The sequence below is a fragment of the Miniopterus schreibersii genome, assembly GCF_964146895.1.
Source record: "Miniopterus schreibersii genome assembly, chromosome: 2".
In the NCBI taxonomy this organism is placed as follows: Eukaryota; Metazoa; Chordata; class Mammalia; order Chiroptera; family Miniopteridae; genus Miniopterus; species Miniopterus schreibersii.
The window spans coordinates 73,307,675-73,320,520 of NC_138102.1; the positions used below are offsets into that span (position 1 = coordinate 73,307,675).

The 12,846-nt window shown below is 43.7% G+C and overlaps 2 protein-coding genes across 4 annotated transcripts in view; one reads left to right on the plus strand and one right to left on the minus strand.

Moving 5' to 3' along the window:
- TSC22D1 (TSC22 domain family member 1) overlaps positions 1-7,321 on the minus strand; it is a 134,423-nt gene extending 127,102 nt beyond the window's left edge. For 2 of the 3 annotated variants that reach the window (XR_013998282.1, XM_081130012.1), the window contains exon 1: positions 3,186-6,460. Coding sequence is in view for 2 of the 3 variants with exons in the window: in XM_081130012.1 (XP_080986138.1) it covers positions 3,186-6,058 (2,873 nt within the window). In the remaining variant the exon portion in view is untranslated. Of the gene's footprint in view, positions 1-3,185; positions 6,461-6,681 lie in introns of those variants that run through there. The other variant, XM_081130013.1, reaches the window with a different exon arrangement.
- Positions 6,271-9,155, plus strand: LOC308552435 (uncharacterized protein; the record flags this gene model as incomplete). The annotated part of the gene is made up of 3 exons (XM_081127738.1): positions 6,271-6,280; positions 6,478-7,236; positions 7,839-9,155. The coding sequence occupies 3 exons, from the start codon at positions 6,271-6,273 to the stop codon at positions 7,985-7,987; spliced, it is 918 nt and encodes a 305-aa protein (XP_080983864.1). The 3' UTR covers positions 7,988-9,155.
- Positions 9,156-12,846: the final 3,691 nt, after the last annotated feature.

Here is a 12,846-nt window from a genome sequence, read left to right on the forward strand (position 1 = left end):
TTGTAGGAAAGATGAGTAAACAAACTGAATGTGCGCAATGCCTTAAACAGAGGAATACTGCAAAGTGCTAAGGAAACAACATTCCCTAGGTGAAGAGAATGCTTCAGAGGGAAAATCAGAGCTGTCTTTAAGGATGAATACAAGTTTGAATAATTTCACATAAGAGGCTGCACTAGTAATCAGAAAACACAAAAGATTATATATTAGTGTCAAATACCTCAATCTTCCCGTGTTGAAAAGTTCAAATTTTAAAAAAAATAAATAAATGGAAAAGGTAAATTCACACTAAAGACTAAAATATGACATTAAGACCTTTCTAATGAGAATGAATGTTTAAAAACAAGATATATAATCTTACTGTCTGATCCATGTTTCCAATCTTTAGTTTTAAATATGTTTTTGTTGATTTCAGAGAAAGGAAGGCTGAGGTAGAAAGAGATAGAAACATCAATGAGAGAGTCACTGAGCGGCTGCCTCCTGCACTGGGGATCAATCCCGCAACTGGGGCATGTGCCCTGACCAGGACTCGTGACCTCCTGGTTCATGCTCAGGTCAATACTCAACCACTGAGCCACATCAGCCAGGCCACGTTTCTAATCTTTATAGTCTCTCCCAGCGGCCAATAAAAGCATTTTCTACATGTCTAATAAACATTTTAAAATTGAAGTATTAAGAGTATTATTTCAAAAGACTACTAAAGAATAACTATCCTTGATTTGTTCTACCACCCAAAAGTTTGTTAACATGTTTTCTAAGTCATAATATTTAAGTTATAATGTACACCTTTCTCCCATGAGAGACTAACAGGTGACCAGGCCCAGAATATGCAAATGACACAGGAACTATTGAGAAGGTAAAAATAATTTTTTAAACCATTATCACATTTTTCCTCTTGTAGAAATTCTGAAATTCCCTTCCAAGGGCAAATTTAACTAAAACAACATTTCATTTTCCCAACTAGAGTGAAAAAAGAAATAATCTGTAGTAAAACACAATAGAGAAAATAATATACATATTTATTCTTTCTGACCTTTAGAGGTATTTTAGGGATGAAACATTTTCAAGGATAAAAGGATAACTCTGAAACAAAAATTTTCCAGATCTGATGCCTTGACTTTGACATTAACAAAGGCTCAAATATGTAGTAAATTCAAAACAGGTAACAGTCAACTCAAGTAACTTTATAGCAGTATTTAATCAGTATCTCTTTTTGTCCCTTTAATTCCAAACCTTCCTACATAATTTGTCCCTAATTAATCTTCATCTCAGTTACTATATGGGAAAATTTATTTTATACTAATATCTTAAACTGGGACTCTATCCCTATAGTTAAAAACATAGTTGAAGGTAGCAACATCTGACTTTAATTGTCTGGAACAGCAAGTTGTGGAAAGCTATCTATCATGCCCAACCACCAGGTGGGAAAAAAAGAGAAAGTCATGCCAAGATACCACAAGTGGTAATTAACAAAAATCATGGCAGGTATGAATTCAAAATGTGTGGTTTTCATATATTTCATCGGTCTTCCATTTCTCTAAATTTACCACCCATATAATACACCTGTTTTTATAGGGACTTCACTCAGATTACACCCTTTAGATTTAAAAAACATTAATACTTGGGGTAAATAATTCTTTAAAATTATAGGTGAATATTAGCAATTACAGATGAGTATTAGCATATGATAAAAATAAAAGCTTAACAATTAATTACATTAGGCTATTAAGGAAACTACCTCCTACAAAAGGTCTACCTTTTAAAGTACAGTTTTGTACATGGTACAGAATACATCTGGTTAGGTAACAAGATTTTAATTATATGGCTATTAGAAAAATAATAAAAATCTTGAAAAACAAGACTTTGAGTTATTTCAATAAATCATGCCTTTACCTTCTTTTAAGTAACTAAAATACCATGAAAACCTTACTTAAACACTTTGTTTTTTCTAAAATTGCAATTTTTCTGAAATATGCTTAATTTTTCCAAAGTGAAAACCACAAATATACATTTAGAATATAAATGTTCCAATCGTTTTAATGCAAGTTCAATCACAAAAATCTCCAATACTAAAATAATTAAATATCTTTCAAGTTTATAGTTCCACAGTGAAAATGCATAGCCTTTGTCATAACTCCTTTGATATTATTTTGATCAAGATTAGTAAGACTGGCAAATCTGTGGAAACATTCCCATAAAATCAACTTAGTTTAAAGCAATGTAGAATCATGAGAGACTTTCACTACTTTTCTAGTCAATCGGCTTCAAAGACACAATTTGATTCAATAAGTGTGATTAGCTCATTATTTCCAATTCAATTAAGAAAACACTAGTTTAATAATGTATTTTAGGCTTTATGGGTTTTTTTGACAAGGGAAGAAGGGAACAAGTGGAATAGATTAGCAAAATAAAGTCTTTTCATGTTTTTGTAAATTCAACCCTCCAAGACTTACTTTCTTTACTCTTAAAATGGCTTCCACCTTGATCTACTATGCAAAAGCAAAAATGTACAGCATACTACCATCAAAAATAAATCTGGTCATTTTGACAGTGTATGCCCTCCTCCCTCACAAAAAAACATTTCAAAATTCCCATTCCTCCTTTACTGTTCAGATAAAATGAACATTAAATAAGTACACAAAAGTTGGTTAATTACAGTATGAAAGCAATCTATATAACCCAAATCAGGTCACCTTTCCTATAACATCTGACTAGGAAAAGCAGGTAACAGTATCTTTCACAGACTAAGGTCAAACACAGAAGAACTGAAAAGGATTTTCCAATCTAGTAAAGGAGAAACAAATGTGGGAACCACACCCCTCCCAAGAGAAGATCATAAGGATTTCAGTAATTCAAAAGAACAGATTAACTATTATATGGGTTAGCAAAAGTTAAGTTTCTGTTCATAATTAATCTTTTAAAGAAGCATTTTATAAATAACAAAAACCACTCAGTGCTCCCAACCCTATTCTTAATGCTCAATAACTATTCTGTCAAATGTTTACATATTACTTACACCATTTCCTATCCACTCTGAAACAATTCAGTAACACCCTTGCTCTAGAAAACTCACATACAAAGGTGAAAAAAATATATATTACTTCAGACTAATTTTGTGCATATACATACATAGCTACTAAACCACCTCTGAATCTGTTGAATGTCTGCAGAAATATGTATGATCTTACCTCTCATCCTCTCCATCCACCAGGGGTGTCGTCAGCGGTAGCACCTTCAACGGGAAAAGAGAAGCAGAGGCTGCTAGGTTGCTGCTACTCCCATCTGAAACTGCTGACATTCCCCCACTGTCACCACTGACAGTCTGAGGTAAGCCAACTAAGGAGGGTTCCGCTGGGCGCCTGGCATCTTCAATTTGGCTTCCAATTGCCTGAGCTAATGATTGTGCAGAGAACTGAGAACTTAGTGGTATCTGTTGTGCCAAAGGCAAATTTATATTAGTTGCTATTGAGGGAGGTTGACTAACACTTTGAACCACACTACCATTTTGAGTGGCAGGGGTTTGTGCTATATTCTGTGGTGGAACCAAGTTTGTAGGGGCAGAAGGCATTCCAGAAGGACCAGCTGAACTAACCTGATTTGTAACAGAAATACTACTAGCAGAGGGTACAGGACTAACTGCAGGCAACTGCTGTGAAACAACTCCTTGAGCTACTGACTCTAATCCTTGTGGCTGGGGAGGCACAGTTAACAAGGTACTTTGGGGTGCAATGACCAATTGTTGAGGAAGGCTTGAAGCACTAGTTTGAACTCCCTGATGAATAATTGCAGTTTGAGCAGGTGGAACTACTTGTGAAGATGGAGGAGCACCTTGCTGAACAACTGAAGGTGTGACTTGGGAAGAGGGCTGCTGCACTGCAGTGGGTACATTTGCTTGTTGAACAATATTTGCAATTTGACTGCCAGTAGGTACAGCAGATACTGCTGTTTGAGCCTGGCCAACAGGCTGGCCACATGCCCCTGCAGGTTGTGCTTGGACTGCTGGGGGCTGCACTGGCAGCTGGATACTCTGTGGCTGAGCCATAGGAATTAACGTTGTTCCTCCTCCCACTCCTGCAGAACTGGGCTGGCCAGAGGACACTGCTGTTTGAAGAATCGGCTGCTGCTGTACGTACTCTGAAGTAGGAATCTGAGTCACTGGTTTACCATGACCTGGGGCCATCTGTGTGGAAACAGTCGATTGTTGTCCGTATTGTAACTGCTGAGGTGGTGCCCCTGGAAGGGGAGCTTGCACAGGAGGAGCTGTCTGAGAATATGGCAGTTGGGGTTGAGCCAAACTAGAAATGGAAGGCTGCTGACCTAAAGCTGAAGGTACACCAACCACATTAACAGGTGATGGCTGGATACCAGTTGCAGCATTGATAGTGGCTTGTAGAGGTACTGGTTGAACACCTTGCTTTTGCTGATAGCTCAGTTCTTGAGACTGCAATTGTACTTGTGAGATCTGTGAATGAGAAACACTCTGTGATATACTAACTGCCGGAATACTCTGTGGACCAGTGCTACTGAAATCCATCTGCTGAAGGGCCACACCTTGAAGAGTTGGTTGTTGCTGCTGCTGTTGCTGCACCACCACAGTAGGGGCTCCCATCTCTCCACTTCCCACACTTTCTGTGTAGTGACTCAGTGTGCTGACACTACTGCTCACAGAACTCCCACTAGTGCTCTCCCTCTCAGAAGTCACTTCTATTGGGTTTTGTTTTACCGTTTCCACCACTTTATTTACCACACCTTCTGTAGTAGGTACAGCATTTTCTTTTTCATAGAATTCAGTGCAAGTCCATCTACCTTTTTTAAAGGGTTCAGAACTAGCATCTAACTTCACAACTCTGAACCTTGAAGTGTTAACTGTTGGTTGTTGCTGCTGACTTGAAACTGATCCCACAGTCATCCCTGCAGCTGCATTCACCACACTGTTAACAGTTGAAGAAATAGTACCATTGCCCATGCCACTCGAGATATTCACATTAACACCGCTGTTAACTCCAGGCCCAGCACTCACGCTAGCAGCACTTGGTATATTGCTTGTATTTATATTAGCATTACCAAGCATGCTGCTTGTCACATTAGGATTAAAACTACCCACAGCAGTAATGTTAACATTATTCACTGTATTAGTGCCAGTAACAGAATTTATACCTATACTGCCAGTAGTAGTGGGAGCACGGATATTAGTCATTACAGATGCAGGTGAGGAACCCGATGATACAGCAGAAGTTAGTGCAGCTGGTATAACACTGTCAGAGCTTCCAGTTGTAGAGAGTTTTCTGGATACTGGGCTTGAAGGTGGCCCTCCAGGAATGGATGTACTGGCCACACCAGCATGGGATGGATGGTGGTGCCCATGGTGGAGGTGGTGCCCATGATGAACGTGATGGTGGTGATGGAGGTGGTGTGGATGAGCATTCCCATTGATCACAACATTTTGTTGTGGAAGGTGAGGCAAATGAGGCTGAGGAAGGTGGGGCTGGTTGGGAGAGACTGCCCCAGGTGTCTCAGCTTCCTGGAAGTTATTTAGCGTCTCTTCTGAGGAGCTGCGTTCAGGTTCCCCTAAGTCAGTAGCCCTGGAAAGTGACACATCAAGTATCTCGGAAGACGACAGATCTTCCGTGTGAGATTCATCCAGATCATCATAGCTCTCAGTGTCCTCTGCTATACTGTTGTTAGAGCTGATGCTGGCGGAGATCTGAGCTGGGGTAACGCTCGTTATCTGGAATCCACTTTTCTTTTTCATTTGAGTTCCGCCTGGTGCAAGAGGCTGTGTCTGCAGCTGAGCCTGCGAAAGGAGATTCAGGCTTTGTGGAGGTGGAGGCTGTGGCCCCGATGCACAGGATGCTGCAGGAGGTGGCGGCTGGAGCAGCGACGGAGGCGGAAAATCCTCGGAAGATGTGGCATTACTACCAGCGCCGGTACCTGCTGCATTGAGGGCAGAGGCGCTGCCACTGCCGCTGCCCCTTCTAGGGAATATTGCCGGGTGCGCCATCTTCCTAGCACTAATGTCTGCAGCGGCCGCGGCCGCGGCGGACTCAGGCGGCTGGTGCATTGTGTTGGTACGGGGGGCGGAGGAGGCGAGCGCAATTTCCTTCTGCACGATAATCTTTGTATTCAAGACGCTGGGGAGGAAAACGGGACCTGACGCTCCGCCCGGCGTGATCCCTCCTTCTCCTCCTCCTCCTCCTCCTCCTCCTCCTCAGCCGAAGGCGCCGGCCGCTCCTGCCTTCGAGGGCGAGCTTCGGGAAGGGAGGATGAACGAGGATGAACGAGGGTGAACAGGGCGGCCGGGGACCCGAAGAGGGACCCCTTAAGTCCTTCACCACTCACTTTCCCCTCTAGTCTCACACCCCCCTTTATATTCTGCTTCACGTGGGGTGCGGGGCAGGAGGGAGGGGAGACAGGGGAGGGGGAAGACCAGGGGAGGGGCTGGGAAAACCGAGAAATGCCCACCTTCTCCGGACAACTCAGAAGCCACCTCAACCCCTCCTCCCGCCGGCGGCCGCTGCAAAACCCTCCCGGTCGCTCTGCACGAAGGCAGCGCGGAGCGAGTGTCGCCTTCCCCTCGCCACCCCCGACACCGCCGCCGCCGGCGAGCCCCGAGCTCAGTGTCGCTCCAACCTCCCCTCCCGGCCCCGCTGTCCCCGCTCGGCCCTCCCCCCACGCCCCGCGGACCCTTTCAAACCCCCTGGGCTCGCGGTGGCTGCTCCGGGAGGAAACGCTGGCCAAGGCTGCGGCCGGGGCGACGAGGCTCCGAGCGGGGCGGCGGCGGGGCGCCCGGTACGGTGAGCCCAGCAACGAGGCGCGGGCGGGCGCGCAGAAACGCCGGGTCCTCGCGGAGCACGGCCGGGGTGCGGCGGCGGCGGTGGCGGCGGGAGCCCAGGGACCGCTCCATCACTGGCAGCCATGGAGCCGGAGCATTTTCCTCCCTCAGGGCAGGCGCCTCAGCTGGGCACACGTCCTCGGGGAGTAAGGGGCCGGAGCCCGAGTCTCCGCGAAGGGCGGCGAGACGCGCGCTGTCGGAGGGGTGCGAGCCGCTCTCGTCCTCTTCCTCCGCAACCGGCTGGTCCTCAGCCCGCGGCTCCCGCGGCCCGGGCGGGAGGGGGGCGCAGGCGGCAGCGGCTTCTTTCTCGGCGGCGTTGGTGGCCAGACGGGCTGGTGCAGCGACTGCAGCCGACGCCGTTCAAAGGAACGAGAGGTGGGGTTGGTCGGTGTCGGCAAACAGGGCGGGTGAGTGCCGAGGGAGGGCAGCGGGCGGGGAGGGGGCTGAGGTGGTTGTTACTAGTGCTCTCCTCCGTCTCCACGGTATCCCCCCAGCCTCTCGCGGCATCGGCAGAGGAGGGAGCAGCGCCCGAGCGCAGGAGGAGGAGGGGCGAACGCCGGCGAGAGAAGGCGGCGGCGGGGGGGAGGGGGCCAGCGCAGGAGGAGAGAAGATGGCGTCTGCGCATGCGCCCGGGCTCCTCAGACATAAAGCCGGGTTCGGCGGAGAAGGAGGCGGCGGGTGTTCGGGTCCTGGCTAGCGCTCGGTGTCCCGACGGAAATTGCCGAAGACTGGCGGAGGCGCCGCTGCCGGGGGTGGGGGTGGGGGTGGGGGTGGCGGATTTCGGCCGGGGGAAGCAAATCCGGTGGGCCTGCCTGAGTGGGGGTGGGGCAGGACGAGGGGCGCGCGCAGGTTAGGTGTGTCCGCTCTTTTTTCACACGCGGCCGTCGCGCGCGGGCACGCGGCGAAGGGAGCGTGGCGGGGAGGTTGCCGGAGCCCGGGGTATCGGGCGTGCGCGCCCTGGGTGGTGTCCCCCAGCCTGCGGAATGGATAATGAGGCTTTTCTCCGCAGCAACAGCATCACGAGTTTCAGTTCCCAGGAGCCCGCCGCCGCCGCCGCCGCCGCCGCCACGACATGAGTCAGGCTTTCTTCCTCTGCGCGCGGCGGAGCCCTGCTCCTGGACCTCGCCGCTCCTGTCCCCTCGGAGAATGATGCCCTAGCGCCGGGAGCTGCGGGGCCCACAGCAGCCTGGGAGCTCCTCACCATAGGTGCTGCCTTTTGTGCAGTGCAGCTGTGGCTGCCGTGCGGACCCCTCGGCCCTCGCCCTTCAGCTGGCAGGGGCCAGGCAGCCACGCAGACACTGCAGCTGTTTGCAGTTAACTGCCTACGCTCCTGCGGGGTGGGCTCTGAGAGATGGAATGCTTGGCAAACGTCCTTACCTGGAGGGAAGAAGCCGCCGGCTCAGGGAGCTAACTGACCTCAACAGGTGGAGCTTCTCTCCAGCAGGGGTGTCTTTTCTTTTCATTGTCCAGGCTGTAGCCCCCGCCGGTTTGACTTAAAAGACTAAGTGGCCTAGGCAGGGTGGCAACACGAGTGCTATGATAAGTGAAGACTACCTTTTAGGAAAAAGAACCATCGGTAATTCTAGTTTAAATAAAAATAAAAAAATTAAAAGCCTGCATGGGTCTGAACGTATATCTACAGAAACAATGTTACCTTTGGAGGCAATTTACTAGAAGTTGCTTCCCTGGCATTAACATGTTAAAACGTTCTAGATATAAGCATTTTTTACTACTAAGCGAAAATGTGTTTCTTGCCCAGGAATTAAAAAACAACAAAGTAATATGGCAAACCCTAGAGAGAAATTTTATTTTTTTTAACTTACTCTAAGTTGGGGGCTAAACCTTTATAGTTAGACGTGATTCTGGAACTTTTGCAGACTGACAGATCTACAATCCTCCTTGAGGAGCTTGTTCAAGTATAAACGGCTGTAGTCTTGTGCAGAGTTTGGACAGATGTCTAATTATCAAATCAACATGTTACCTTTAGGTTTCTCTAAACTTTACCCCTGATTCCATCTCTCAAAAATTCATGTCACCATTCTTTTATATTATTGAATAGAAATGCACCCTCAATATCCCATGTATATCCTGTATCAAAACTATGATACATTGATTTTTTTAATGTTCCCTCCCACTAAACACAAAAAGGACTGCATTTTTTTATTTTTATTTTTTACTTTAAATTGCTAATGTGGAGCTCTGCGCTAGGTACAGAATTTAGATGCTCAGAAATAGTGAAAGTGATATATAATAAAAATCAAATACGTTTGAAAAGATGGTACTTGTTTTGCGATATTCATGAATATGTAATAAAAATCAAATTTGGAAAGATTGTACTTGTTTTGTGATATTAATATGTGAATGATTGTATTTTTATATAACTATGACCATTTGTATCTTTTTTACTACCCCAAAAGCTTTTGTTTCAGTGATATACCTGTAATGTTTTCCATCCATTGTTGAAATGCAAATCTGACATGCTTTTTCAACTGTTTTTGAACGGAAAATAGAAACTATCCTAACCAATTGCAACTTCAGTGGAATGTAGATGGGCAAAATGTGTTTCTTTGGACTGCAGGGTGAAAGAGAATGCTCTTGATCTCTCAAAATGTTGCCTTAGGTCAGAGTTTTAAATTACCCCAAACAACAGCTCAACACTCTTTGGGGCACCTAAATACCCTCTATGATTCTGCTGATATGGTTAGAAGCAGAAGAAACACATATAATGAAGTTTTACGCAAAGTTGAAAGAATGAATTATTGAATAATCCTATAAAAGCAGATACTTGTTCTAATAACCAGGAGTAAAAAGGGGTGTTTTGGGCTGTGTTGATGTAGGAATATTATTTCTTTTAAAGGAGTTATGTAAAACTTTTCCATGATAACATAAGACATAAGAAAATACGGTCTTTTCAAATGTTTTTCATTTTTTGTCTGCCATATCATTTTCAAATCCCTGTTTTAGCTGCATCACATTCCCTTAAGATATAAAGAGCAACTCTGCAATTATGGAAACCTGAGTTTGAAAAAAAGGGCTCTTTGTGTGTGCATGTGTGTCTTTCCCCAACTCTTCTCTCTAGTTGCCAACATTTCTATACCAGCAATACATAATACAAGTACATTAAAACAAGCAGAAGCACTTAAGCACAGGTGTTATCATGTTACTACCATTTAATTTATAAATTCTGGACTTTTTTTACATTAACATTAAATGCATACTGCCCATGTGTAATGAAGTCATAAATCCTTTGAACACGGTACTTAGAGTTATCCTTTGCCTTCTTAAAGACTGAATTTCACCTATTGGTTGCATTCTGAAGGTGTAGCCCTGAATTACTCTCTTATTGACTAAGAGATTAATGTGTAGTGCAGTGTTTACTTAAATCTAGTTATTGCGACATTGCAAACTAACGTAGATCTGGCTATGTTTAATGTTTTTCTACCATAAAATAGAAAATTTGCTGAACATTATAATTTACCTAGGTGTGAGAGCTGTGAAATAGGTATTTAAAGCCAAGGAATTCTCCAGAAGTAAAGCCCTCAAAGAGCAGGAAGGAAATATACTCAGAATGACTGTGAGTGGCAAAGATAGATATTAAGGAGAAATGTGTACAGAAAATATGCTACTGTTCCCCTCCAGGAATTATTCTGGCTAACCAGTGCTTCAGTCGTGCAATATTACTTATCTGGAACTTTTAAATGTCATCTGCAAAAAAGATCAGATTTTTAAACATGTTAAAGAACAAAAATTCAAGTAACTTTGAAGATCTAATTTGTCTTTATTGAGCAATTCATAAATCAGGCAGCATCCAACCTAGCAAGTAGAGAGGTACTCCAAGAAGCTGTACAATATGGAAGGTTTTTATAGGCAGAAACTGAGTGGGACAAAGTTATTAGCAGAAGAAAAGACAGCATTGTTTAAGGCAAGGCTACCTTTCCTTAAGAAGGGGGTTTGTTATCAGGCTGGTTGTTTCAGCTTCTGGGAGTGGGGGAAATATAGAGGGTCACATGACAGATCACCTCATTGGTACTAACCAGAAAATTCCAGACTGACCCAGTAAGATTACATTCCTGGCCCTAGCCGGTGTGGCTCAGTTGGTCGGGCGTCGTCCTTTGCACCAAAAGGTTACTGGTTCAGCTCCCTGTCAGTCAGGACACACGCCCCGGTTGCATGTGGGGGACATGCAGGAGGCAGCCAGTCAGTGTTCACTCTCACATTGATGTTTCTCTCCCTCTCCTTCCCTCTCTCTCTAAAAAATCAATTAAAAAATCTTTTTAAAAAAAGAAAAAAGATTAAATTCCTGGAGAAGCTTGAAACTGCAGCTAGGTCATATATTAAGTCTACAAGTGACTCCATTTTGAGCCTTTGGTTTTCTCTTTAACAATGAGTTATATAAACATGAAAAAGTCACACATTTTGACATATGAAGAAACTTATGCATGGGGATAGTGCAGCATGTTTATAAATGCTATTTGACCTTTGCAATACCACAAAAAATGCTTATTTTGAAACTTCGTTCAAATTTCAATGAGCATAGTTTAGCTTATAATTGATTAATATTTTCGCATGATTTGTTAAGTTTTCAATATAAGTATATTTCTGGTCAGCTAAACAGTTTTATGTCCTCAAAGGAAATACACTTATAAAACAAGTACAGAAACTTGAATGTATGGTTCAGAGGGCACATTGATACACATTAGCTCATTTCATTCTACCCCTGGAGAGAGGAGGCATTATTATTCTCATTTTAGAAGTAAGTGATTGAAGAAGAAAAAAGTCATCACAGAAAGGTTAAAGAACTTGTCCAAGGTTTATGTCTGTATCTGGATACTCAGATCCTCTTAATTTTCAGATTCTATGCCACTATGTTGAGGGATTTTTCTGAAAAGGAAGTTTTTAACTCTAGGGACTAGTATTTTTTAATTAAATTTATTCAAGTGACATTGGCTAATAGGATCATACAGGTTTCAGGTGTGGGTTTCTATGTTACAAGATCTGTATATTATACTCTGTGCCCACCACCCAAAGTCATATTGTCTTCTGTCACCATATATTAGGCCCCCTTCACTCCCCCATCCCCTTCCCTCTGGCAACCACCACACTGCTGTTTGTGTCCACGAGTTTCAGTTTTATATCTCACATATGAGTGAAATCATTTGGTCCTTAGCTTTTTCTGCCTGACTTGTTTCACTTAGCATAATATTCTCAAGGTCCATCCATGTTGTTACGAATGGCGGTGTTTCATCCTTTCTCATGGCCGAGTAGTATTCCATTGTGTACATGCTCCACAGCTTCTTTATCCAGTCCTCCATCTCAGGACACTTTGGTTATTTCCATGTCTTGGCCACCGTGAATAATGCTGCAATGAACATAGGGATGCATATATCTTTGCGAATACATGTTTTTGGGTTTTTTGGGTATATACCCAGGAGAGGGATTGCTCAGTCAGATGGAAGCTTTATTCTTAATTTGAGGAATTGTCAGACTGTTTTCCCTAGTGGCTGTGTTTTTTAAAATTCTCTTGGAAATTAATAAGTGTTCTTTTAATGCTTTTGAATGCCAAAGAAGATATGCTGCACACACACTGATTGCATACAGCATTTCTTCTACATAAAGAGGATAGAAGACTTTTTCTCTGTTTGAATCAATGTAAATGTTATAGATCCATCTTCTCTGACTTATGAATGTGTTAATTTTGAGAATTTCCTTACAACTTAAAAAAAATCATTTCTAGCTTCTGCTACAAAACTGTGAAGTGACATGGAAAAAAGAAATAATTTGTTAACATTTTTTTAAAGTCCTTAATCCTATAACCCTCCAAATCTCCCCAGATGATATCTAATATTTATTCAATGCCTACTGTATGCTACACATTGTTCTAAACATTTTAAGTGTTTCATCTCACTTGATGCTCACAATTGTAGAAAGAAGGAACTATAATTGCCGCATTTTACAAATGAGGAAAGAGAGGTACAGAGAGGTCGAGTCTTACATCTTGTCAAGAAGTGGGGCTAAGA